Below are 24,162 nucleotides of genomic sequence, written 5' to 3'. Positions count from 1 at the left end.
CAGGCCTGGCCTCGACTAACGGCCGCGACGGGCACTCTGGGAAATGTAGTTTATCTCGGCGTCCCCTGCTCCTCTGGCTCCGGGCCGAGGACTACAACTCCCAGGATGCCTCGAGACTCACTTTTCTGCCGAAGGCCGCGCAACTGAGAGATTGGCGTTCGCGGGGCTCCCGGCGAGAGACCAGGGCGAGCCGGGCTCGAGTGGGGTCCTGACCAGCGGCTATGGCTGGGACAGGTCCCAGCCGCTGCGCCTCTGCGGGGAACGGCGCGTAACCCGGGGGATTTCAGGGGCTGGGAGGAGAGTAGGTGGCGCTCGGGTTGAGCTGGGGTGGGCGCGTGGAGGGGGTGAAGCAGGGAGGGGCGCGGAGTCTCCCGACCGTGGAGCGGGCCCTTGCTAAGGGGCGGGCTCGGGATTTTAAAATGCCAGACACGGACGGAGTTGGCTGAGCGGAGGCGATGACGCGATGGTACTCTGTGGCCCTTTGGCCTTTGCAAACTTCTCAGAGATTCCCGCGGTCTGGGAGGCTGGGACAGGATCCCTGGGAGATGGAAGAAACTCCTGGATGTGATCTATGAGACAAAACGTGCTTGGACTTGTAGGTCGTGAAAACTGCCATCACAAAGAAAGAGCAACACAAACATTCAGAGTGGCCCCCGTACCTAATCCTAGACGAACTTTGCATTCTGTTAACAGGACCGGCAATACCAGAGATGACCCCCTCCGACTCCTTTCTTCCAAGGCATGGGAAGGTCTGTCTTGGTAATTAATGGTCAGGATGGGGAAGGAGAGAGTGACAGTCTGAGTAAAACACTTCTCTATTAATGGGCTAAGTCGGATTTACAGTCAGCCTGAAGGGGAAAATTTCTGCCATTGGTGAACATAGTGTTAAGGAGCAAGCAGCCTCACATCCACTCTTTGTGCCGAATGCTGCCGAGAAAGTAGTCGTGGGTGTTGGCGGGGAATGCCTGTTGGCCACAGTGAGTGGCACCCACCTTCCTCCTGAGATGGGTACCTACCATCTCCTGCGTCCTCCTTCAGGGTGAGGCATGAGGACCACCCCACTTTATGTGAGTAATCTCAGCTCATTAAGTCATCCAGAGCACTTTGCTTCTCATCTAAGTTGCTCTCCGGGTAAAGAATTTTTAATTTATCGAGCTAGGTTTTGACCTCTCCGATGAGTAAAGAGACAGAAGCCTTGATGGGCCTTGGGCCCAAGCCCTGTTAAAACTACATTGTTTTTAAGCAACCACTTGCATTTTCTTCATTAGGGAGGATGAGCCTGATGTGGGCAGAATTCAAATGAGCTGGACAGCACTGTGAACAAGCTACAAGCAGCTCCCAGAGTCTTGAGATGGTAGGCAGAATGCAGACGCAACCCTACTTTCACCCCCAAGATCTTGACTGCATGGGGGACTTTCGGGGCTGGCTGACAAGGACCAGGATATGGTCCCAAGAGGAGAATGATGGCAAGTAGAATTGATATCTGATTTACACAATGAGCAAGACTTCTGAGCCTCTGCATGGTCAGCTGGAAGCATTTCTAAGTGTCTCTTGCTGGTGTTGAGAAGTCAGGGACACAGAATAAGGGAAACCCTTCCCAGTTATGTTACATCCTGCCCGGGAGGGTTTGCACGTGGCATCTGGAAATCAGGGAAAAGGGAGACTTCTGCCCACCGGATGGCACCCACGGTGGCATCTGTTGCTGGTTCGTGGGGGCTGTTTCCATGCTCCGAATGAGTCTATTGTCTGAAACTCTAGGAAAGTATAAAGAGCTTCTGTCTCTAAATGCGATTGGTGCTCCTTTTCCTCTGGTGACTTGGCAAAAGCAATTTATTCTGTATTCTCAGTTTCAGCCATGTTCACTGTTTGATTTAGGGTTTTTTTTTTTTTCCCCATTTTAGGCACCAAAAACCAAAAAGGGATTGAAAGGTGAGTCGAGGGGTGCCTGGGTGGCTCAGTCAGTTAAGCGTCCGACTCTTGATTTCAGCTCAGGTCATGATCCCACAGTTCTGAGTTCAAGCCCCATTTTGGGCTCTGTGCTGACACTGTGGAAGCTGCTTGGGATTCTCTCTCTCTCTCTCTCTCTCTCTCTCTCTCTCTCTCTCTCCCCCTCCCTCCCTCCCTCTCCCTCTCCCTCTCCCTCTCCCTCTCCCTCTCCCTCTCCCTGTCTCTCTGCCTCTCTCCTGCATTTGCTCTCTCTCTCAAAATAAATAAACTTAAGAAGAAGAAAAAGAGAAGAAAATCCTTGTTATAAAAAAAAAAAAGAAAGAAAGGTGAGTGGAGAAATGGAACATCAGCCTTAAGCCAAAAATAATTCCCCAATCTTTCATCCACAAACAACTTAGACGTGCCTGTAACTTGCTGATTTTGCCATAATTACACAGGTGGCTCTGGTCTGCCTAGGGAACTCCCTGTGCTGCCTGTCGGCCCTCAGAGTAATCCAGAAATAAACAAGGGATGGGGCTTGGGAAAAGCTTCTTGTTGGGCTCTGTATCCAGAAGTATACGGCTGGGATTAAGGGTGGTAAAGGCACTTAAGCTGGATTCGAGAACTAATTCAGTGCTTGTACTTTGGGTTTCTCCCACGTGCCCCCTTTGGAAAGTGGCCGAGGAGGTGTGCCTCCAGACCAGTTCTGGGGGGAGGAGGAGGTCTCAGGTGGAAGGATACAAGGAGGCTGTTGGTGTGAAAGAAGCTTGTGTGTGCCTAGAAATCTTGGACACCTTTTCCAAGGAAGCTCGCCGGGCTTTATTCAGGGTCTGGAAGACTGGCTCGTTGGCCAGTGTGTCCCCTAGGATGTAGGTTCTCTTGAAAATCTTCAGCATCGTCCTTTGAGAAAGTGATTTTTGATTTCTACCCTGGGGTCTTTCAAGAAGGCATTGTGGTCTGTTACCAGAGAATCAGGAAACATCTCGTGGCCACCGAAGAGAGAGCTGGGCCCAGGCCCCAGCATCTGAGCACTCTGGTGTTGAGGAGTCTGGAACTGGGATAAGGTCTCAAGATGTGAAACTTGTGAGGACATTCTTGTTTCCTCCTGAAGTCTTGCTGCCTCCTTTTCTGTTCTAGGCTCCATTGATGATGTCCTCGGTGACCTCTTGGGGGATGAGAGTAAGTGCCCCTTTCCCAGAATCCCCTGCTTTAGGCTTATCCTTTTTTTTTTTTTTAATTGAAATCTAATTCACGTAAAATTCACTCCCTTTAAGTACACATTTCACTGGCTTTTAGTGTGTTCACAAAGTTATACAACCATCACCACAGTCTAATTGCAGAACATTTTCATCACCCCGTAAAGAAACCCCATGCCCGCTAGCAGTCACTCCTTACTCTCCCTTCCCTCAACCCCACTTACTCACTTTCCTTCCCTACGGGCTCGCCTGTTGGAGACATGTGGTATCAAATGGAATCACATCGCCCATGGCTTTTGCGTGTGGCTTCGTTCACCCACCGTGGTGCTCACGAGGTTCGCCTGCACCGTTCCTGTCTCCGTTCCTTCCTATGGCTGGACGGTATTTCCGTGTGTGGACGGACCATGTTTTGCTGATCCGCTCCTGAGGTGCTGGACATTCGGATGGTTTCCACGTTTCGGCGTGGCTCTGATGAATAACGCTCTTAGGGACATTCATGTACACGTTTTTGAGTGGCCATATGTTTTCAGTTCTTTCGGGTGTCTACTGGGGAATGGGATCACTTGCATGGTAACTCGATGTTTAACTTTTGAGGAGCCACCAAAGCATTTTCCGTCTTACGTTCCCGCCAGCAGGATACGAAGGTTCCAGTTTTTCCATATCTTCACACAGGACTTGTTATTTTGTCTCTTTGGTTATCCCCATCCTAGCGCATGTGCAGTGGTGTCTCATTGGGGGTTTGATGTCCATTTCCCTGATGACTAATGATCCTGAATCTGTTTTTTATGAGTTGATTGGCCATTTGCACTTCTTTGGAGAAAGGTCTAATCAGCTCCTTTTGGAAATTGGGTTGTCTGTTGACTGTTGAGTTGTAGGAGTTTCTTATATATTCTGGATACGAGGTCCTTATCCTGTGTGTCCGCATCTGCCCTGAGGAGCAGGGCTTCAGGGTCCTGGAATGCTCACCGGGGACAGCAAGGCTGAGGCTCCCCGCACCCAGCCCAGAAGAACCCATGGATCCCAAGCCCTGTGTTCGGCCAAGAGCTTTGGGTGGCGGAGTGCATCGCTCTTTCTGCCTTTCCCTGCAGTGTGGTGGGGTTGGGCTCTTCATCTGGCACCAGTTGGCTTTCAGGGTTGACCTTCCTGCAAGAAGGTTTTTCTGGGGAGCTTGGTGGGGAACTCTCAGTCCTTTTCATCTGGACTTCAGTTCCCTAGCCAAATGGCACCTCTTCTGGTGTGTGTGTGTGTGTGTGTGTGTGTGTGTGTGTGTGTGTGTTTTTCCAGTGACACTACCCGAGGAGCCTGTGAAACTAGCTTCCCGAGCCCGAGATGCCATGGCCGTAACCCAGGCGCTCCCTTCTTCAAGGGCTAGAACAAAGTAAGTGCAGGACTGGCTTGGGTGGCTGTGGCCCCTTCGGTCCAAATGCTCTTGCCTCCTCACCCCACTTTCCACTTCCTCTCTGCCCTACTCCTGCTGTCACTGATTTCTTCCCTTCTCCCTGTTCCCGGTCCGTGAACGAGCCTGAAGGGTAGAAAGAGAACTGACCAGGGGTCAGAAGTCCCGGCTACTAGTCCTGCATATACGACTTACTGTGTGGTCTTGGGTGATTGTTGAACCTCTCTGAGCCTCAATTTTCTTTTCCCCAGAATAAAAGAATTGGCTTTCAGATTGCTTATTCTTCTAAAGTGCTCCTGACCATTGAGCAATGGGAGGGAGTTGTAGGAGTTCTCCACCCTCCACCTTCATCTTGGCCAAGCAATTCTGTTTTTCTCTTTTATCTGTTGCTTTGAACAGTTTGGTTGTTTATTTTTCCAATCTTGTGGCTGTTTCTTTTGAAGTACAGCTGACACACAGTGTTAAAATACTTTCAAATGTACCGCATAGCGGTCGGACAAGTCTGTAGTTATCCTGTGCTCACCACGAGTGTTTACCGGATTGTCTTTAAAGGGGCTCTCCTGCTTTAGAAAAAGTGAAAAGCTCTGCCTTAGGTGGCCTGTGAAATTCCTTTGAGCAGCTCTGTCCTGTTCTCCCGGAGAAGTCTTACGGGTTCACTGGTTACTCTCTAAGCTACCTTCCTTTCTTGGAATCAGTTAGTGCCCTGGGGTTGCAGGTGGATCCCAATTCCGCATCTTTGCAGGTTCCTCCTGGAAGACTGTGCCTTCAGCACCACAGCAGGCCTGACAGGACCTGATGCTGAGGTGAGCCTGGCCCACCCTACCCCCACCCTCTCTGCTTATCCCTAAAAGCAGCGAAATGGGTGGTGGCTGGGAGGTTTCTCACAGAAGGGTTTAGTAGTTTCTGCAAAGCTGGTGTGTTTTTTAAAATGATACCCAAAGGCCGCCAAGTGGACCCCATTGTGGACCCAACATGCTTTTCCTTCCTACCAGTGAGATGCACTGGAGAGCAGAGCTTGTGTTGCCCTTCGTAACTGGGCCTCCTGTCACAAGCTCCCCAGCTGTCCAATCACACAACTGAAAAGTAGTATAATTTTTTTAAGTTAATTTATTTTGAGAGAGATTGAGAGAGTGTGCGAGCAGGACAGGGGCAGAGAGAGAGAGAGAGACAGGGAGAGAATCCCAAGCAGTCTCCACGTTCATCACGGAGCCAGACACGGGGCTCAATCCCACAAACCATGAGATCGTGACCTGAGCCGAAATCAAGAGTTGAACGCTTAACCTACTGAGCCAACCAGGTGCCCCTGGGAAGTGGCATAATTTGAGCCCATTAATGAAAGCGTTCTTTCCATTTCATTCCATCGGAAAGGGTTCTTTCCAATGGAAAGGGTTCATTCCATTTGGGAGGGACAGAAAGCGGCAGCACTTTCTGGGCCTCCACACCTGGGGAGGTTTGGCTTCCAACTACCCTAAGTCCCAGGTGAAGGCAGGACCTCCTATCTGTGCCGCACTGGCCGAGCTCTGCCCTCACAGAAGCAAGGCAACAAGGAGCTAGACCCCTGAGCTTTGGTGGTCCTCGACTGACACATCCTTACTGTCCTGCACACTTAGATTTCAGACATCTCGGACGCAGACCCGCAGGCTCTCCTCCAGACCATGAAGGTAAGGCACCCGCTTGCACAGCTCTGGGACCCGGGGCACGACCCAGGTGTTCCATGCCAAGCCTTCCTTCTCCCTCGTGGTTCTCCCGCTGCAATTCGTGTTTCTGAGCCCTTTCTAGTCAAGAATGGAGCTCATCTATGAGCTGATGCCCTTCCTGTCCCTCTGGATAGAAGTCTGTTTTCCTGGTTTATAGAGATTCACTACCCAGAGACACCGTCATGCGATAGGCCCCTAGTGCAGTGGGGCTGGCTTCCTCCCAGAGACTCCGGGCTGCGTCCCTGTACCAACACCACCATTGAGGGGAGAGGAGGAGAGACTCCTCTAATGCTGCTTCTTAACTGTTGTCTGTATTTCTTTCCACATCCCCTGCCAAATCCCCTTCAGTCTGGCTGTGCTCTCGTTGGATCAAGCCCCAAGCTAAGCTTGGCAATGGAATTTTAAGACATAAATTCTGTACAGTTTATAAGATAATCTTCCAAGGTGCAGGTGGCCTGGCTGGGGTCTGAAACCTTAGGTCACCTCTGCTCCCCCCTGCCCTTCCGTCGAGCAGCAGTCTCTTGCCCCTCTGGTTAACCCACGTCCCCGGCCCAGCGCTTGCTTTCAGCCTTGGGGGGGGCGGGAGGGGCCGAAGAATCAGAGTCTGCTCCCTTCTTGACTCCATAGTGAGCCTCTTCAACCTCATCCTGAAATCTCTCTTCCCCGAGGCCAGCTGGCTGGCACCCTTGGCGGCCACCCCCAAGCCCTCTGCCTCTGCTGCCGGCGGTGACTCTTTGAGTCTCACGCCAGAACCACAAGCTGGGCCCCTGTCCCCCAGCTTGCTCTGCTTACCTTTGGTTCAGTTTTCTCTCCCAGCTCGCTTCGTTCCTGCGTAGTTTTCTCGTTCCCCTTTGTCCCTCACGCTTCTGCCCCTGGGCTGCCAAGCATCCTCCCAGATCGAAGTCCTCGTCCCCTTAAGAGGATCAGCATTTGGCGAGTCTGTACCAGGGGCCGTGGTGGCCAGGAGACGCTTGGCTGGGTGCCTAGTGGCTTGTGTCATCACCAGAGAACCTTCACTGACCCGGAACAGCATCTTCATCACACTCTGCCTCTTCTGACCCAGGCGGGCTAAGGACTCCTTGACTGTCGCCCCCGGGCCCCTTTTCACAGCCCAGGACAGTCTCTTTGAGTCCTCAACCCCAGGACCATGCAGTTTTGTTCCCACCATAAATAGAGCTTCACCGCTTACTGAGCCTGTGGGAGAAGCAACAGCAAACAGGTTTTAGTGCCCCTGGCTGAAATGGTGGTAGGGGTACCATCCGAGACCAGGGGGCTTATCAGAGACCGAGCCAGTGGAGACTTTGTGCTTCGGCCTGGCCTCTGGCCTTGTTCTCTACCCCTGTTGGGGTCAGAGCCCCAAACCAAGTCCCCGTGTGTCCCCCGTGAAATATGGAGGCAGTGTCACCACCAGGCTATGCAGAGCACGGGGACGTTTAGCGGCCACTAGCCAAGCACCCGTGGGGATTCCTCCCTCCCTCCCGCTTTTCCAGGATCTGGACGACATGGATGCCGATCTCTTGGGTCTGAAGAAGTCCGATCTGGCCTCCAGCAAAAGAGCTGCAAAGGGCTCTGGGAAAGAAGAGTTGCCTAGTCATCCTAAATCTGCCGGCCTATTAACAGCCAGTGAGAAAGGCGAGTGGGAGAGAGCGCCTGGTGTCTGGACATTCTGGGGACTCGGGGCAGATACTCGGAAGGGAGCTGTCACTGCTGTGGGTTTTCTCTGCGGGGGGTGGAGAGGCCATTTGAGTGTTTGTGGCGGGGGAGGGGACAGCTTCCTCCTGCCTCCTGTGGTTCCATTGCCTCTAAGTGCAACATGGCAGCTCCTGGAAAAACCACCTGAGTTAATTTGGGGAACTTGGTGGTAGCCCGTGTACCTCCCAAGTCTGTGACTCTGTTTGGAGTGATGACATGTGACGGAGGGGCGGGAGGTGGCCTCGGACCACGTTTCCCTGGCAGAAGCCTGTGGGAGAACAGTCTGCACGGCCATGAGCCCCCAGCACGCCCAGAGAGAAGTGCACACCACCCCAGGGTCCCTGTCATGGTGTGGCAGGACCTTGGCTGGGAGAGGCCCAGGCCCGTGACCTTGCCTTCTGTTTGCTTCTTGCAGGGGACACCATTCCTGCCAAGAAGTCCCCTCCCTCTCCCGGCAACTTTGGGCATCAGTACAGGAAGTTTTCCTTCGAAGGTACCACAGGCCCCGTGGTCACGCTTCTGGGTCACTTTGGTTTTCAGAGTGGAGGCACCTGGGTAATGCCTACTTGCTTGCCCAAGGTCAGGTTGCCACGCGTGTCAGAGGAGGAGCAGACAGCCGGTGCCACTGGTTCAACTCCTCAGGAATTCAGGGAGGGACCGATTGTGTTGTAGTGGCTGGGAGATTGGAGTAACTTATTTGCAAGGACTTTGAAGCCAGACATCAAACTGAAGGTTTTATAAAGTATAAGAATTCCCTTTCCTTTTCCAAACGCACAAACATTGTATTTACTTCACTTCTGATGCTTGGGGGACATTTCCAGAAGGCTGTACAGACAGCAGAGTTGGGGGGCGCACGGGCAGGCCGGGGCCCGCCATGCTGGACTGCAGGCCGGGCCCACTCTCCAGCTCCCTGTCTCCTTGCTGAGCCCGGTCTGTGTCCTCTGGGGTGCTGAGCGGCCTGTTCATGTGTGGGAATAGCTAGAAATCTAGCAGGGCTTGTTCTCTGAACGGAGCGTGCAGTCTGACTTGTGCTTGCCCTTCTGGCCGTGAGACTTGGAAGACCCATTGGCGGGACTTCTCTCCGATGATGAGGAAGGAACCACCAAGAAGCCACCCAGGACAGAGAGTAAACTGGCTTCCGAAAAGGGCACAGCCCCAGTCAGAGATCAAGGTAGGGAGGGTGGGCTTGTGACACGTCCTGGGGCAGATGCAGTGGGCAGCAGGCTGGCTGGAGTCTGCAGTACAGAGCCAGAACTCTGCCAGGCCGGGACCATAGGCCTCAGATGCTGGACCAAGGGATTATCGGTCTCTCCGAACAGGGAGGTGGGATGCGTGACGCTGGGCGGGGGGGGGGGGGGGGGGGAGGGCAGTCAGGTCCTATGGGCAGACCGGACATGTGCAACGCCTGCTGACACAGCCAGAGGTCCGGGTTACAGAGAAACACCCCCCTCGACCCATTCAGACAGTACGGTTGAGGGCATGGTGGGCCGTGGGCCTTGCGCCCCGTGTTCTGTGTTCTAGGTCCTTCTATTCCTCTAACTCCTGGGGACACCCCGGTCCGAAAGAAAGAAGAAGTGCTATTTGATGAGGAGGATGACATCATGGCCACCCTGGGCTTTGCAGACAGCCCCACAGCAGAAAGGAGGCAGATGGGAGACCAGTAAGGGTCCTTATAAGTAGAGAGACGCTGGCCACACTTCAGGTCCTGGGAAAAGCTAGAGAGTGGGTCCAGTGACGCCCCCCACCCCCAGGAGCCCCTCATGTTCACGTGCTCCTGCGTGTGTCCCGTCCTGCAGGGAAGGGCCCCGTCCTGCTCGCTCCAGACTGGATGAGCTGCTGGGTCGGGGGACTGCCACCAAACTCCTGGCTCGCCCGGGCACTAGGGAACACAGGGAATTCAAGCTGGACAAGAAGTTCCAGAGGCCACAGGGTGAGGAGGCTCGTGGGGTAGGGGAGGCGAGGTGGGGGACCCCTAGACCACATTTCTACCACAGCCCATAATAACAAATAAGCTTTACAGGGCGCCTGGGTGGCTCAGTCGGTTAAGCGACCGACTTCGGCTCAAGTCATGATCTCACAGTTTGTAAGTTCAAGCCCCGCATCCAGCTCTCTGCTGTCAGTGTGGAGCCTGCTTCAAATCCTCTGTCCCCCTCTCTGTGTCCCTTCCCTGCTTGTGCACATGCACTTTTCTTTGTCTCTCTCTCTCAAAAATGAATAAACATTTAAAAAAAAAGTTTTTTTTTAGAAGCTTTACATCACACACACATTATTATGACTAAGACAAAAGTGTCCCGAAATAACAACTACCGTGTTCAGCATTCTGTTATTTTTTATCTGGGCACTACTTGATTTACAAACACATTGGTTGTGACTCATTAAATCGGCTCTGGCTGATGGATAGCAGCTCACAGTTTGAAAATCATCATCCAGACCACGGTTTCTCAAAGCGTTGGCCCATGGGCCGCGTGTTGAGAATCATTCTCATAACACACGCGGCTCACCAGGCCTCATCCAAAGGCTGTCTGGGGCAGGACCCCGCCAGTGCCTCCGTCACCACTCCCAGATGATGCCCTGTGTGCCAGACCCTGAGACGCTGGGCTCACACCCAGCACTGCACCCCTGCTTTTCCCCAGAGCGGCCTCCTCTTTACTCACTTGCCTGACACGTCAAGCTGCCGGTTCAGTTTTTTTTTTTTTGTTTAACATTTATTTAATTTTGAAACGGATAGAGCATGAGCAGGAGAGGGGCAGAGGGAGAGGGAGACACAGAACTTGAAGCAGGCTCCAGGCTCTGAGCTGACAGCGTGGAGCCCAACGCAGGACTCGAACTCACGGACCGTGAGATATCATGACCTGAGCCCAAGTGGGACACTCAACCAACTGAGCCACCCACGCGCCCCTGCCAGTTCAGTTTTTGTTGTTTTTTTCTTAAACAGTGTTCTGCAGCCACAAAAGAATCTGACTCCCTTGCTCTAGATCACAAGCCTCTTCATTTTCAGACAAAGAAGATCCCTGGGGTGATGAGGACTTCACCTTTGGGGCCTATCAGCCCACTGTGGGCTCCTGCGAGGGCCGGCAGTCCCACCGGCAGTCGGTCAGGTAAGCAGGGCCTGCTGGGAGCTTGGTTTTGGGGGCAGGTGCCCACTGGGAAGGAGGAAGTGCCCCAGTTTGGGAACCACGGCATACAAGACAGAGGGGTGGCACCCTGTGGGTGCTGAAGGAGAAGAGGGGGTTGCCCCGTCCCATCCACACAGGCCCATTTCCTTCTAGCCTCCTTGGAAGGAAAAGCAAGAGGGGACCCCAACTCCGCCTGGAGCCCTTAAGGCCACAAACAGCTAATGTCAGCAGATCTCCCCGAGGAATGTCCAATCCCTGGGGTAGCGAGACCGAGAACCTTCGGTGGCTTCTCACACCCTGCTCCCCAGGAACTGCTCTGGGGCCTGCCGCGATGCCTGGCAGCAGGCTCGTCCCAGTGTGCCATAAAACATTAAGTTAGTGGATAGAATTTTCTGAATTTGGAGTTTTCCTCCCCATATAGATGTTAAACTTTATGCTTTGAAATGATTTCAAACTGACGGAAAAGTTGTAAGACCGGTACAAAGCACTGCCTCCGATCCCTCGCCCAGACTCAGCAGATGTTGGCCTTATACCATGTTGGCCTTTTCAGCCTCTTTGTATCTAAATAACCCGCCACACACACTGACATTTTTCTCAGTCCCCGGGTATTCTTAGACCTTGCAACCCGCTGCCACTGGCCAGTGACACTTCCAGGCAGTGGCCAAATAAATGAACAGGTAATAAAATGTTAATGGAAAACCTAAAACCACTTGACCCGACTGCATTTTCTCTGGACGAGTGTGCCCGCGGCTGTGATTCGGTCCTGTTTGCTGTAAATGAAACTGTCCCCCGTTCACGTGGTGGAATTGAGGACGTGTGTTTGATGGTGTTCTAGTAATGGCACTCAGCTGCCCGCTGCCCTGTCACCCGAGCTGGCGTGGGCACTGTGCTCACGGGGTGTCGGGCTGGCTGCACAGAGCCCCGGGCAACCTCTCGCTCACAGTCACCCCCAAGCAGCGGAGGGAAAGGCTGGTCAGGGGGCTCGCAGGATGGACGGCTTGCCCTGCCTTAGACCTCCTCCTCTCTGTCTTGAAGTAGGTTCTCAGCAGAAGGTGGCGCAGACCCCAGGGGAGAACCAGCCTCCAAAAGGAGCACGCCAGTGGCCGCCAGCCCCACCCACCCCAGGAAGGGAGGAGCTGACTGGCTGGGCCTGAAGGACGAGGACCTGTTCCCTCCCTCCCCCACCAGAGAGGTTCAGAGGGGAGGGGAGGCGCTCTCCACTCCTTCCGCGCCCCCTCCCAGGAGCCAGCACTCTGCCCCAGCTGGGCTGCCCACCTCCTCTCCGGGGGCCCAGCCAGCTCCAGAGGGTGCAGGTTTCCCTGCCAGAGCCGGCCAGCCTTCACAGCTGGGAGCATCTAAGGAGAAAGAGGAAGAGGACTGGCTGAGCTATGCCTTGTGTCGGAAGAAGTCCCGAGGTCTGGCCCGAGAGGAGCACACCGAGGCCTCCAGAGACCAGAACTTGGTGGGGGCAGCGGGCAGTCCCCCTTCCAGCAGGTGCAGGCTTGGGCTGCTGCCTAGTGGAGGGAGGGCCGGGTGGTGGGGGGGCGGGGGGGGGTCCAACCTTGCCCATGTCGGCGCCTCGGTCACGAGTGCCAGCCCACATCTCCTCTTAGCTGTGCCTCTCTACTTCCCCTGGGTGCGGCAGAGAGAGCGTCCGGCTCCCCGCTCTTGCCCAGGTGCAGACATGAGGGGACCAGGAGGTCGTTGACGTACCCTGACTGCCATGTGGACAAGGGCTGACTTGATCAGGCAGGGAAAGAGGGTGCCCTGATGTGACGAAAGCACAGCCATCCTGGTGCCTCTGAATAAGGGCCCTGCTCACAAAAAAACCCAGTGTCTAAACTTATTGGCGCCTCTGCTGCCCCGAGCTAAAATACATGACGTGCACTGGTGCTTTTGGGGAGTGTGAGAGAAGACAGTGGCTAAGGGGCAACTCCTGAGGAAACCCACTGAGTGGAGATCTGTGGGGGCAGGATAGCAACCGACCTCCGAGGGCAGGAGGGTAAAAGGGACCAGCAAGACCAGGATCATGCAGAGGAAGTAGCAAGATGCTGTGTGGCCAGAGCAAGGAAGAGGTGAAGTGGGCAGTTGCGTGACAGGCCAGGAGCATAACCCAACCCTGGGGTTGGTGTGAACGAGGAGGGTGGCTTTGACCTCCATCTGAAACCAAGAGGAAAGCTTTCCCCTGACCCTGAGAGCCAAAATGGATGGGAACCACGGACAAGAGAAGAGAGGAGCCCAAAGGGAGCTGAACCTGGCAGGAGAGTGAGCAGAGCCCCAGTCTAACTCAGCAGACCTACATGGGCCAGAAAAATGTCTTGAGCTTGAACTCGAACTTAACTCTGGTGTCTGTAACACCTCGGTTGTCACTACTGGCACTGTCAACACATGGTCAGTGCCACTCACTGTGCCCTAGCAGGCACTGGGGCCAAGAAGGGGTACTGGAGGGGCGGGGCGCCTGGGTGGCTCAGTCGGTTAAGCGTCCAACTTCAGCTCAGGTCACGATCTCATGGTTCGTGGGTTCGAGCCCCTCATCGGGGTCCATGCTGACAGCTTGGAGCCTGCTTCAGATTCTGTGTCTCCCTCTCTGTCTGCTCCTCCCCCCCCCTTGTGCTTTGTCTCAAAAAATAAGTAAACATAACAAAAACAAATTGAAGAAAGAAAAAAGGGTTACTAGAAGGCCAGGGGCGCTCAGACTGGGGCTCAGGGAATGGCTAATCACTTCATGCTCAGGCCGTGTCCCTGCCCAGCCACGTCCAGTCTAACCTGAACCTTCTGCCACCTTTGCTTTAACATTTGCTTCCTCAGCCAGCCTGTTGCCAGCACTCAGGGGGTCAAGCAAGCGCCTGCTGGAGGGTCCTCAGGAACAGCGGCACACAAGCCACCGGCAGGACCCACCACCTCAGGGTGTGTCTGCGGGGGGCTGAGGGTGGGGGAGAGGCTGGGTCGGGCCTGCACGGGCCCCTTTCTTCAGAGATGATGGGCAGCCGTGCTGGGCTGTTGGTCAGCTTGGCATATGGCATTTAATACCTTATATCAGGCCCGCTGACTAAGGGGACTCAAAGCCAGGTCCCCATCTCCTCTGCCCAACCAAGACTGACTCTTAGTAAACTGCCAGCCACCAGGCCTTTCCAGTCAACTCTCTGCACCTGATGTTCTCCTTTACTGCCCACGCCAACCCTCTTCGTACCTCTCTGCGTCCTACACAGCAGGCTGTTCATCTTGCCACCACTGACCCCCACCCCCAAATCTCTTGTGTCCTCAGGTCCCCCGTGACTTGGAACCAGGCTGCCTTGGCCCTCCGTGTCGGTGACCCCCAGAGGGGAACAGCCCGTGCAGATCTCTCTAGCACCGGTTTGTTTTCTCCTTTGTGTGGTGCTTTACCTCTGGAAGCGGAAGAGGCACTTGGTGCTTCTTTCAGGGCCCGGGAGACAAGTAGGGCTGGACTCCCAAATGCACACGCGAGACCTCCGGTCTCTCTGGGCCTCCTGCTCATTTCTCCACTGTTGATTTTCAGAGCCTGCAGCCTGCTTCCCCAGCTCCCAGGAGACCACAGGCCCTTCTGTGCCTGTCCAGGTAGGGAGAGCGGACAAACAGGAATAGGCCTCAGGCCCACGGGGCAGGGGCCACAGCAGCCTGTCGGGAGTCATGTGTCAGGACATTGGACGGCTCACCAGCACCCCCCTCCCCACCGCCAGCACTTTCCTCAGCTTCTAGCCTTGCCGCTCTCAGGCAGAGTTGGGCACTAATTTTCCAGCTCAGGGAGGGAATTAGAGATGGCACCCAGGCAGGGGCAGCTGGGAATACTCCGGTCAGAAAGCAGGGCGGTAGGCATCCTGTCGTTCCGTCTCGAAAGCCGCCTCCATACCTGCCATCGTCCCGCTGCCACGCCACCTGTTTCCCAGCCACCTCTGAGCCCAGCTGTGAGGAGGCCACAGAGACATTTCCCCAGTAACCCAGAAGCACCTTTGGAGATGGTGGGTAGTAGGCCACCCACAGGAAGCAGGGTAGCAGCCAACATTCGGACTTCGGGCCCACGGAAGGTGCCAGGGCCGGGAGCTTTTGTCACAGCTGAGATGCTGCCGGGGCTCTCCCGGCTGTCTAGGGATCTGGAACATCTGCTGGGAGGATGTTGTTCGGAGGGAGGGGGGAGACCCGTTCTAACCAGACCCAGTGGGGAGGTGCAGTGACTACATGACTCCAAGGCCTCGCCCTTGGCCTTTTGGTGCCATGTCTTCGTCCCCGTCTGCAGCCACAGATCAGGCACAGGGGCCAGGAGGCCTAGCAAGCTGAGAGCCAGAGGTAGCTGGGCTCAGCTGAGTCCCTGTCCTCTGCCTAACCCCGGAAACGTCTCCCGCCCTCTCCTACAGTCCCTGTTGCCAGAGTCCCTGGCACGGAGCCTGGTACCGGGCACAGAATACCAGAGGCAGCTCCTGGCCGCACAGGTGCAGCTGCAGAGTGGCACTGCCGAGCTCCAGGCTGACCTTCTGCAGAGTCAGGCCCGGCTGGCAGAGCTGGAGGCCCAGGTGAAGGGCAGAGGGGCCACGGGCTGGGGGGGGGGGGGGGCGAAGCTGGGGCGGAAGGGTGTCCCTCTGAGGGCTGGAAGGCTCCCCCGGTGTCCCAGAGAGCCCACCGCCCTCCCTCCCGCCATCTCCAGGTGCGGAAGCTGGAGCTGGAGCGGACCCAGCACCAGCTGCTGTTGGAGAGCTTGCAGCAGCGACACCAGGCAGACCTGGAGCTCCTCGAGAGTGCTCACAGGTACCCATGCTCCTCCCACCTGGGCGTCCCGAGGCTCGAGGCCTGCCTGCGCTGATGTACTCAGAGAGGTCTTTGGGCATCTGCCCTCGCCCTCTAAGCCCCACAGCTGCATGCTTTGTTGGCAGAAGCCACGTAAAGATGCTAGAAACATCGTACCAGCAACGGGAAGAGCGGCTGCGGAGGGAGCACGAGGAGCTGTCGGCCCGGTATCTGTCGCAGTGCCGGGAAGCCGAGCAGGCCCGTGCCGAGCTCACGGCCCAGCACCAGCGGCGTTTGGCGGCCGCCGCACAAGAGAAGGACCAGGAGATGGAGCGGCTCCGGGAGCTGCAGCGGTGAGGGGCAGTGGTGAAGGAGAGACCTGGGGCGGGCAGGCAGGCAGGCGGGGAGAGAGCCGGCTTCCAGGACGGCCGGAGGAAGTGGAGACCCCTGGCAGAGGCATAGCAGCTCAGGCTTGACCCTTTCTTTTCCATATGAGAACCAAGGCCACGCACAGTGAGCCATCGCCCCTTCTCAGGGGAGGGCCCACCACCCCTACAGCAATGGGGCAGGTGCCCCTGCAGGCCTGAGGGGTCCCTGACTGTTTAGGTAAGTCCTGGCAGCAGCAAGAACCTGAGGCCCTAACTCAGCACAGGTCAAGCCCCTCACCTGCCAGAGCTCTCGAGTCTAGAAGGGGTTTGCAGCGTTGTGCCTGCCGTGTCCATCCGGCTGATGAGATGTCCGATCTCGATGAGAGCAAACTAAGAAGGGGTCCATTAGGGGAACCAGTCAATGCAGGCAGAGCAGGCCTTCTAACACATCTCCGATTGGCCAGACAAGAAGAGGCTGTGCACGCACCTGTCTTTTTTTCTGTGGAAAGTGTCCTTTGCTGAGTAACAGAAGGAATCTCCCCGTTAGAGTGGATGTGGCATTGAGGTCCCAGGACAGATAAGGATGAGGAGCCAGGGAAGCAGAGGCAGCGCCTGGAGGAGCGGAGGAGGAGGAGAGCCCAGGAGCACTGATGGCCGAGCCCCCTCACTCGCAGAGCTGCCCCGTGCTCACTGCGCCGCCCCCACGGTCCCCTCAGGGCCTCCATCCTGGAGATGCGCAAGGACCACGAGGAGCAGCTGCAGCGGCTGAAGCTGCTGAAGGACCGGGAGATTGACGCCGTCACCAGCGCCACCTCCCACACGCGGTACGTGCGCCGTCCGGGCCCGGCCCAGCCGAGGGGCAGTGCTGGGGCTCCGCGCCGGGCTGACCCGGTGCTCCCCCAGGTCCCTGAATGGCGTCATTGAGCAGATGGAGAAGTTCTCCAGCAGCCTGCACGAGCTGTCCTCCCGCGTGGAAGCCTCGCACCTCAGCACGGCCCAGGAGCGGGAGCTGGGGCTCCGGCAGCGTGACGAGCAGCTCCGAGGTACCGGGTGGGCCGCGGGGCCCCCCTCCCGCCCCCCCCCCCCCATCTCGCCGGGCGGCGGGCGGGCGCTAAGCCCCCTGCGGTCCCCCAGTGCTGCAGGAGAGACTGGGCCGGCAGCAGCGGGACATGGAGGAAGAGCGGAGCCGGCTCCAGGAGGTCATGGGGAAGACGGAGGCGCGCCTGACGGAGCAGAGCCGGCTGCTAGAGCAGGTGGGCCGCCCTCCCGCCGGCAGGGCCTGCGTCCCCAGCTGACCCCAGGGTGTCAGCAGCGCCTCCCTGCCTGCCCACTTCGCCTGGGTCTGTCACGGTTGTCTGGCGACTGAAGCCTGTGCCTCCTGAGCCATAACAGATGCGTTTTTAAACTCCCGCATATCTCGTACCAGCTTATAACATGAGAACGTTACGCTGAAAAATTAAAGTCCAGTTAGCAGGGGCACCTGGGTGGCAGTCGGTTGAGCATCCGATTTCGGTTCGGGTCATGATCCCACGTTGGGAGTTGGAGAGTTCGAGCCCCGCATGGGCTCACTGCTGTCAGCCTGTCGGCACAGAGCCCACTTCACATCCTCTGTCCCTCTCTCTCTGCCCCTCCCCCACTTGTGCCCTCCCAAAAAATAAATATTAAAAAAAAAAAAAGTCCAGTTAGCAATATAGGAGAAAATGTCAATTCCCCACTAGTCGGAGATGGCCCCTGAGGATGTCCTGGGCATCCTGTAGACTCATCAAGATGTAGACATAGGTGCTCTTGTAGCGTGAACCATATGTATTCAGTTCTCCATTTGGTGACTTGATTAAGCCCCTGCCTCGGGCCAGGCACAGTCAAGCTTCTGAGCTCGCGCTTGTGTGGCCCCCGGTGCCCCGGCGAATGCCGTGTCACACCCGCCCTGGCACACTCGCCCGCACGGTGGACAGGAGACGGGCAGGCAGCATGAGTAGCTGGCATTTCAGGGAGCAGGGATGTGGCTGTTCTCGGGCCCTGTGGAGCGGCCCGCTGCTTCTCAGTGGCCGTTCCTGAGCCACCAGGCCTTGGTACAGTTCATCCGAGCGGCCGGGCCCTGGGAGCCCCGCTCAGCCCCCCTCCTTCTGTACCTCTCCAGAAACGAGGTGTTTGTGGCATAGTGTGGGAGGGGCAGGTGCGTTTGCACTGCTGCCGGGGGCGCAGTCGGGCCAGACGTGGGGGCAGGTGGAGGGTCAAGGGGGCATGTGTCCTCAGACCTCACCCGCCCCCAGGAGCGATGGCGGGTGAATGCCGAGCAGTGCAAAGCTGAGTCCACGCGGCGCGCTCTAGAGGAGCAGAGGAAGGTCATGGGCCAGCAGATCGCCATGGAGCGGGAGGAGCTGGAGAAGGCCAAGGTGAGTGTAGCCACGCCACGCTCCGCTGTGATCCCTGCCGCAAGCCCGCGGACCCTCACCCCGTGCCCTTGCCCCCTCATCCCAGAGCGCCTTGCTGGAGGAGCAGAAGTCCGTCATGCACAGGTGTGGGGAGGAGCGGCGGCGCCTAGCGGCCGAGTGGGCCGACTTCTTCGCGCAGCAGAAGCTGAGCAAGGAGCGGGCCGAGCGTGAGGCCGAGAGGGCGCTGCAGGTGGACACCCAGCGGGAGGGCACCCTCATCAGCCTGGCCAAGGTAGGGCCCGGGGCCTCTGGGACGGCGGGGAGCTCGGCAGCCCTGCCCTTTCCTTCCCCCGGCCTCCCTGCTCCTCCGTCAGGATGTATTCACTAAGCAAAGAGCCTAGAGTGTCGGGATTAAAACAACGATCGTATGATAAAAACTGCCTTTGACGGTCCTAGGTGCTTTATACACAAACCCTTATTCAATCCTCACTGCGTTCCCAAGAGTTAGATACTCTAAATTTTTTTTTTTTTAAGGTTAATTTATTTTAGAGAGAGAGACAGAATGTGAACAGGGAAGGGGCAGAAAGAGAGAGGGACACATAGAATCCGAAGCAGGCCCCAAGCGATCTGCATGGAGCCTGACGCGGGGCTCAAACTCACGAACTGTGAGATCATGACCTGAGCCAAAGTCGGACACTTGACCGACTAAGCCAGCCAGGCACCCCATGACTTAAATATTCTAGAATTGAGGAAGCTGGGGTCCAGAGAAATTGGGCCCCCGGTGAGGAGCGGCCCCGAGGCTTGACCCCAAGCCTCTCGGACCCCTTGCCCCACCACCTCCTCCAGAATCGGGGTGGATCAGAGCCGAGGAAACAATGCAGGGCGGGCCAGGGCCGTTGGTTCTGGAGAGGAGAAGGCAGCGGAGGCTTTGCTGTGTCCAGGAGCAAGCCGAGCTGAAGATCAGAGCCAGTGAGCTCCGAGCCAAGGAGGAGCAGCTGGCGGCTGAGAGGGAGGCCCTGGAGCGGGAGCGGCAGGAGCTGCGGCTGGAGAAGGAGCGGGTCAGCGCCGCTGCCCTGCGCACCAGGCTCCGCGCCGAGGAGGTGGAGAGCATGAGCCAGGTGCTGAGCTGCTCAGCTCCGGGGGCACAGCCGGGACACCACCCCCCCCCCCGCCCCCGCCCGGCACGGCTGACCCTGCCTGTCTCCCCGCAGGTAGCCTCGGAGAAGTTTGAGGAGGGGCAGCGGGCGCTGCGTGAGGCCCGGCAGGTGCAGCAGGGGCAGCGGGCGCGGCTGCAGCTGGTGCAGCGGCAGCAGGAGCGGCTGAGGCAGCAGGAGCAGCACGTGCACGAGGCAAGGCTCCTCCCCGCTCCGGCGGCCCCCACGACCCCCTCTGGTCACCCACCCTCACAGCCACGTCCTTCTCTCTGGGGTCGGGGACAGGAGCACCTGAGTCTAGCCCAGCAGAGGCTGCGGCTGGACCGCATCCGCCAGGACCTGCCCTCCGGCCCCGCGGCGCTGTTCCCTGGGACCCAGTGCCCGGCAGCGTCCTGCCTGAGCGGTGAGTAGCTCCCAAAGGGCGAGGACGGAAGTGGGCTGGGCTGGGCCGGGTCGGGCTGCTGGGGGTCGGGCCCGGCTGCCAGGATCAGCCTCCCTCCGCTGGGGTTAGGGGGCCCGTGGGAGTCCGCTCACTAGTCCCTTGTTACACAAGTAACGCACGTCCGTTAGAGAAAACAAAGCAAGACGTAAGAGAGAGGAACGCTGTTTTATAAAACATCCCTCTCTAGAGAAAACCACTGTTAACATTTGGGGTGTAGTGTTCTACACTGTGCATGTTTTTAAAAAAATTTGACATCGTATGTTTTGTGCCTTGAGTTTTTCCACTCAGAAATATACATCAGAACGTGTTTTCCTATCAGTAATTAAACATTTAACCATAATTCCTCTTTTTAATATTTATGTATTTATTACGAAAGAGAGAGAAGCAGAGAGGGAGGTGGAGAGAATCCCAAGCCAGCTCCGCACTGTCAGCGTAGAGCCCAACTCAGGACTCGATTTCACGAACCGCGAGATCATGACCTGAGTCGAAATCAAGAGTCGGATGCATAACCGACTGAGCCACCCAGGCGCCCCCGATCATAATTCTTACTCGGCATAATTGTCCATTATGCTCCATGTTTTTTAGTGAGCTGGTTTTTGTCACTAAGATAAACACTCAGCGGAGATGTTTGTACATACATCTCTGCGCCTCTGCCTTATTTCCCTCGAGTAAATTCCTAGGATTGGACTTGCCAGGTAAGATCCCATGAGCATTCTCAAAGGCTCTGGAGAGTTGGTGGAAGTGCCCAGAAGGTTGTCCGGGTTGCAGCCTCCCACGGTGGTGAGAAGGCCCCCAGGAAACCAGCCGCGGCTGTTCTGTTCTCCCACCTGTGCTGCACCCCTGACTTCCTCCTTCACCTTTTCAGCCACTGTGGCTCCTGCCCCCACCCCCCTCGGGTGCAGCCGGCCACCCGCCGGCCTGGGCCCCTCGCACCTCCACGCCAGGCTCATGCTGCTGAAACACACAGCTGAGCAGGTGAGTCTCCTGAGCCGCCCACCGGCTCTGGGCCCAGGGCTCCTGGTGGGAGGCAGGAAGGAGCACGCCCTGGGCCCCGGGGGGTGCGGAGCCCCCACTCCACCCCAGAATAATAGTGCAGATTGCCTAGTGAGCATTTCTGAGACCCGTACTCCAGGCCTGGTTCTGTGGGACGTAACTGGCATCCATCATCTCTGTTGAACCTCACAGTAACCTTGCGACCGTAAAGATCGCAGCTATCACTTACGGAGCACTTCCTGCAAGCCAGGCTCCGTGGGAAAGCTGTATGGGCAGTTTGAGCCTCTGCCCTCCCCCAGCCCTACGGGCAGGTAATGTTATTATCTCCGGTCTATAAACAGGCTTAGAGAGGTGAAGCCATGTGCTGACGAGGGGCCTCGCCAGACTAAGACCTGGTCTGTCTCATTCACGTCCATGTCCCTGCATCCCCGAGCCAGGGAGTGCGTGGGGAGAGGGCCCCTGAGTGAGGGCTGGCTCCACCTTGCTCTCGGTCCTGCAAGCCAGTGTCCCTGTTCTCAGAAGTGGGTACAGGAGGGAGCCAGAGGGGGACCGCTCAGCCAGCTCTGCCTTTCAGGACCGTGACTTCCTGGAGAATGAACAGTTCTTCCTGGAGACCCTGAAGAAAGCCTCCTACAATATGACATCCCATTCAGCCTGAAGGCTCCGCTGTCTCCTCAGCAAGGCCTCCAACCCCGGAAGTCTCCCCCACCGCCCCACCGGCTGCCAGCTCTGAGGAGTGGGGTGCCCGGGGCCTGATTACAGCTCTTCCCGGGAACAGGGTGCAAGTGCGTTCTCTCTGAGCCCTCCAGCCAATGCCTGGAGCCTCTGGGGCTTGAGGGGCAACGGCCTCTGGGAGGTGTGGGGCTGACAACAGCCCTACGACACCACACCGCCAGCCACTGGTTCTCCACCCCCGACCTGCAGCTCGGATCCGAGGCTCTGACTGGGCCTGTGGACCTCTCCCTTCCTCAGCAGGCAGGATACTTTCACCTGGGTGTCTTCTTGAATGACTCCACGAGCAGCCTCCTGCCCCCTCCGAGAGGTCAGCAGAGCCTGCACGGGCTCTCCTCCCAAACTGGGACACGGGGTCAGAGCACACGTTCTGAAGGGCCTTCTACCCTCCTGGCAAGGAGGCGGGCGGTATTGTGGGGACAGGGAGGGTGTCGCCCACCCAGGTCTTGCCTCTCAGTATGACGGGCTCTCAGCCTCAGCCTCATTCCCAGCTGCCTGGGGAGCTGACCAGCCTCGCGCAGACACTGGCCTGTCGGCTTCTTCTGATAGGGCTTCCCAGAGGCAGGACCCAGGTGACGGTGGGGTGGGGTGGGGTGTGGGGAGGGAACAGTAGAGAGGCTTCTCTGTCCTGTTCACCTGCTATGAAGTCACAGCAGATGGGAAAGAAGAAAGGGAGCGAGGGCCCCTGCCCTGGGAGGGTAGAGAGCACTGGGGAGCTGTGCAGGCCCGGACCGGACCCAGGCTGCCCCCCGGGGAGGGCGCCTTGGCACATTTCCCTGCAGGGGCCTCAGGAGAGGGGCGGAGGCTTGGTAGTTGTCCCAGCAAACCTGAGGATGGAGGGACTCCACTGACGTGACCACAGTTATCCTGAAGCGGCTTCCATCGGCCAGTGACTGGTTACCTTCCATTAGAGGACAAAGGGCAGAGGAGGACGAGGCGGAGCGGGTCCGAGCAGGCACGTACGAGCTTTCAGAAGGATCTTCTTTGTGTACCAACAATTTACAGCCTTCATCTTGGACCCATTAAATTGCTATATTCTTAATGACAGCACTGTTACGATGTGCCGTGACTCCTGAGTCGGTGATTTAGAGGTGTTGGCTCTGTAGCACTGTTACTTGCTGGAAGGCTGGCTGGCACTGGGACCTTCTGGCCTGGGTTCACACATCAGACGGCTGTGTCGTGACCAGGAGAAGGGGATGAGGACCAGCCCTACCTCACACATGAAGGCACAGAGGCTCAGAGGCTCAAGGAGATTAAATAGTCGGCCCCAGCTGACAGAAAATAGCACCTTTTGCTTGGGCACATTCCAAAGCCCCAGCCTGTCAACCACCTCACTCTGCTGCCTCCTTCTAGAAGAGCGCCCTACACGCAGTGCTATTGTGAGGTGTGGGAATCTCCAGGCTGCTTCTGCCCCAAGGAGGGACGCGTCAGTGTCCCATTTGAAACCTCGGTGAAGCTTGGAATCGGGTCTTCCTCTCAACAGCCGAATACGTTGCCACCCGTGTGAACACCTGCAGAGTTGTAAGCACTGGCTCGGCCTGGGGGCAGCTGGCATTTCCTCAGTCCCCTGACAGACAGGATCACGCAGCAGGGAGACCCACAGGAACGAGCTTGGCCTTTCAAGACCAAGAGAAAGGAGTTTAGAATTAGGAAACAGGTCTGTATGGCCTTGTTTATCTTCAGGGCAGTGGGTATGCACTCAACTGTTGTAAACAGGGTGGGACTATATTTGCATTTAGAAAATGCACTGTGGCTGTGGGGTGAACTCCCCGGAAGGGGCGGGTCGAAACTGCTGGCAGTGGTGCGGGGGAGACTGAGGATGGCACTACCAGGCATGACAGTGAGGGGTCATAAGAAAGTGACCCCACGGGACCTGATGCCACACACGGAGGGTCTTCACGTGTCAAGGAGGACCCCCAGGTTTCTGGCCTGGGCAAGTGGGTGGTGTCGTTCAGATGACACCAGTGTCCATGAAACAGCCAAGTAGAGATGTTCCACAGACGTTGGGTTATAATGATACTTTACTCGGTCCCTGTACATGCTCTGTATCACTGTCTCTGGCATTAAGGTGTGACCGGTAGCTCGCTTGTCCCCTGACGTCAACGCCGCCCCCTCCCCCGCCACCCCGCAGGTCACAGCAGAGGGCTACACAGCTGTGTATCTGCCGGCCTTTTTCCCTTCAAAATTATAGACAACTTCTCAAGATCATAACCCAGTTGCTTAATTCCGTTCCCTGTAGAGAGAGAAATGCTGGTGGAAAGTGACAATGAGAGAAGATACTATCTGCTTGCGGTCGATACATGTGGGAATCCGTGCTAGGCCTTTCAAACAGTTAATTTAC

The 24,162-nt window shown here is 56.8% G+C and overlaps 1 protein-coding gene across 8 annotated transcripts; it reads left to right on the top strand.

Annotated features, from left to right (window-relative positions):
• On the top strand, positions 1-22,868 carry FBF1 (Fas binding factor 1). 8 transcript variants are annotated; one of them, XR_006211079.1, is made up of 32 exons: positions 1-301; positions 694-749; positions 1,269-1,354; positions 1,902-1,929; positions 3,064-3,105; positions 4,407-4,500; positions 5,261-5,321; positions 6,129-6,179; positions 7,706-7,847; positions 8,323-8,400; positions 8,959-9,078; positions 9,429-9,567; positions 9,704-9,837; positions 10,906-11,005; positions 12,059-12,517; positions 13,832-13,930; positions 14,289-14,377; positions 14,541-14,599; positions 15,394-15,549; positions 15,681-15,781; positions 15,907-16,113; positions 16,845-16,952; positions 17,032-17,171; positions 17,263-17,381; positions 18,399-18,521; positions 18,607-18,792; positions 19,442-19,618; positions 19,712-19,849; positions 19,940-20,057; positions 20,962-21,071; positions 21,664-21,874; positions 22,014-22,868. XR_006211079.1 is itself a non-coding variant. In XM_042966188.1 (31 exons), exons 3-31 carry the CDS (start codon positions 1,352-1,354, stop codon positions 21,745-21,747), a joined length of 3,462 nt encoding a protein of 1,153 aa, XP_042822122.1. In that variant the 5' UTR covers positions 1-301; positions 694-749; positions 1,269-1,351; the 3' UTR covers positions 21,748-22,868. The 8 variants fall into 8 exon arrangements, 5 of the variants coding, with proteins under 5 accessions (XP_042822122.1, XP_042822119.1, XP_042822121.1 ...); XR_006211080.1 differs by having other exon boundaries at positions 21,664-22,131; positions 22,733-22,868; XR_006211081.1 differs by lacking the exon at positions 22,014-22,868 and adding an exon at positions 21,282-21,400 and having other exon boundaries at positions 21,664-21,753.
• Positions 22,869-24,162: the final 1,294 nt, after the last annotated feature.

This window comes from Panthera tigris, chromosome E1 (assembly GCF_018350195.1).
Source record: "Panthera tigris isolate Pti1 chromosome E1, P.tigris_Pti1_mat1.1, whole genome shotgun sequence".
In the NCBI taxonomy this organism is placed as follows: domain Eukaryota; kingdom Metazoa; phylum Chordata; class Mammalia; order Carnivora; family Felidae; genus Panthera; species Panthera tigris.
This window is presented reverse-complemented; position numbering and strand designations above follow the sequence as displayed.

Bases quoted from the DNA above. Each gene is read 5' to 3' on its own strand.
- FBF1 (XM_042966185.1), top strand. The intron at 6,180-7,705 runs GTAAGGCACCCG...CCGCTTTTCCAG, and splicing joins CTCTCCTCCAGACCATGAAG to GATCTGGACGACATGGATGC. The intron at 7,848-8,322 runs GCGAGTGGGAGA...TGCTTCTTGCAG, and splicing joins ATTAACAGCCAGTGAGAAAG to GGGACACCATTCCTGCCAAG.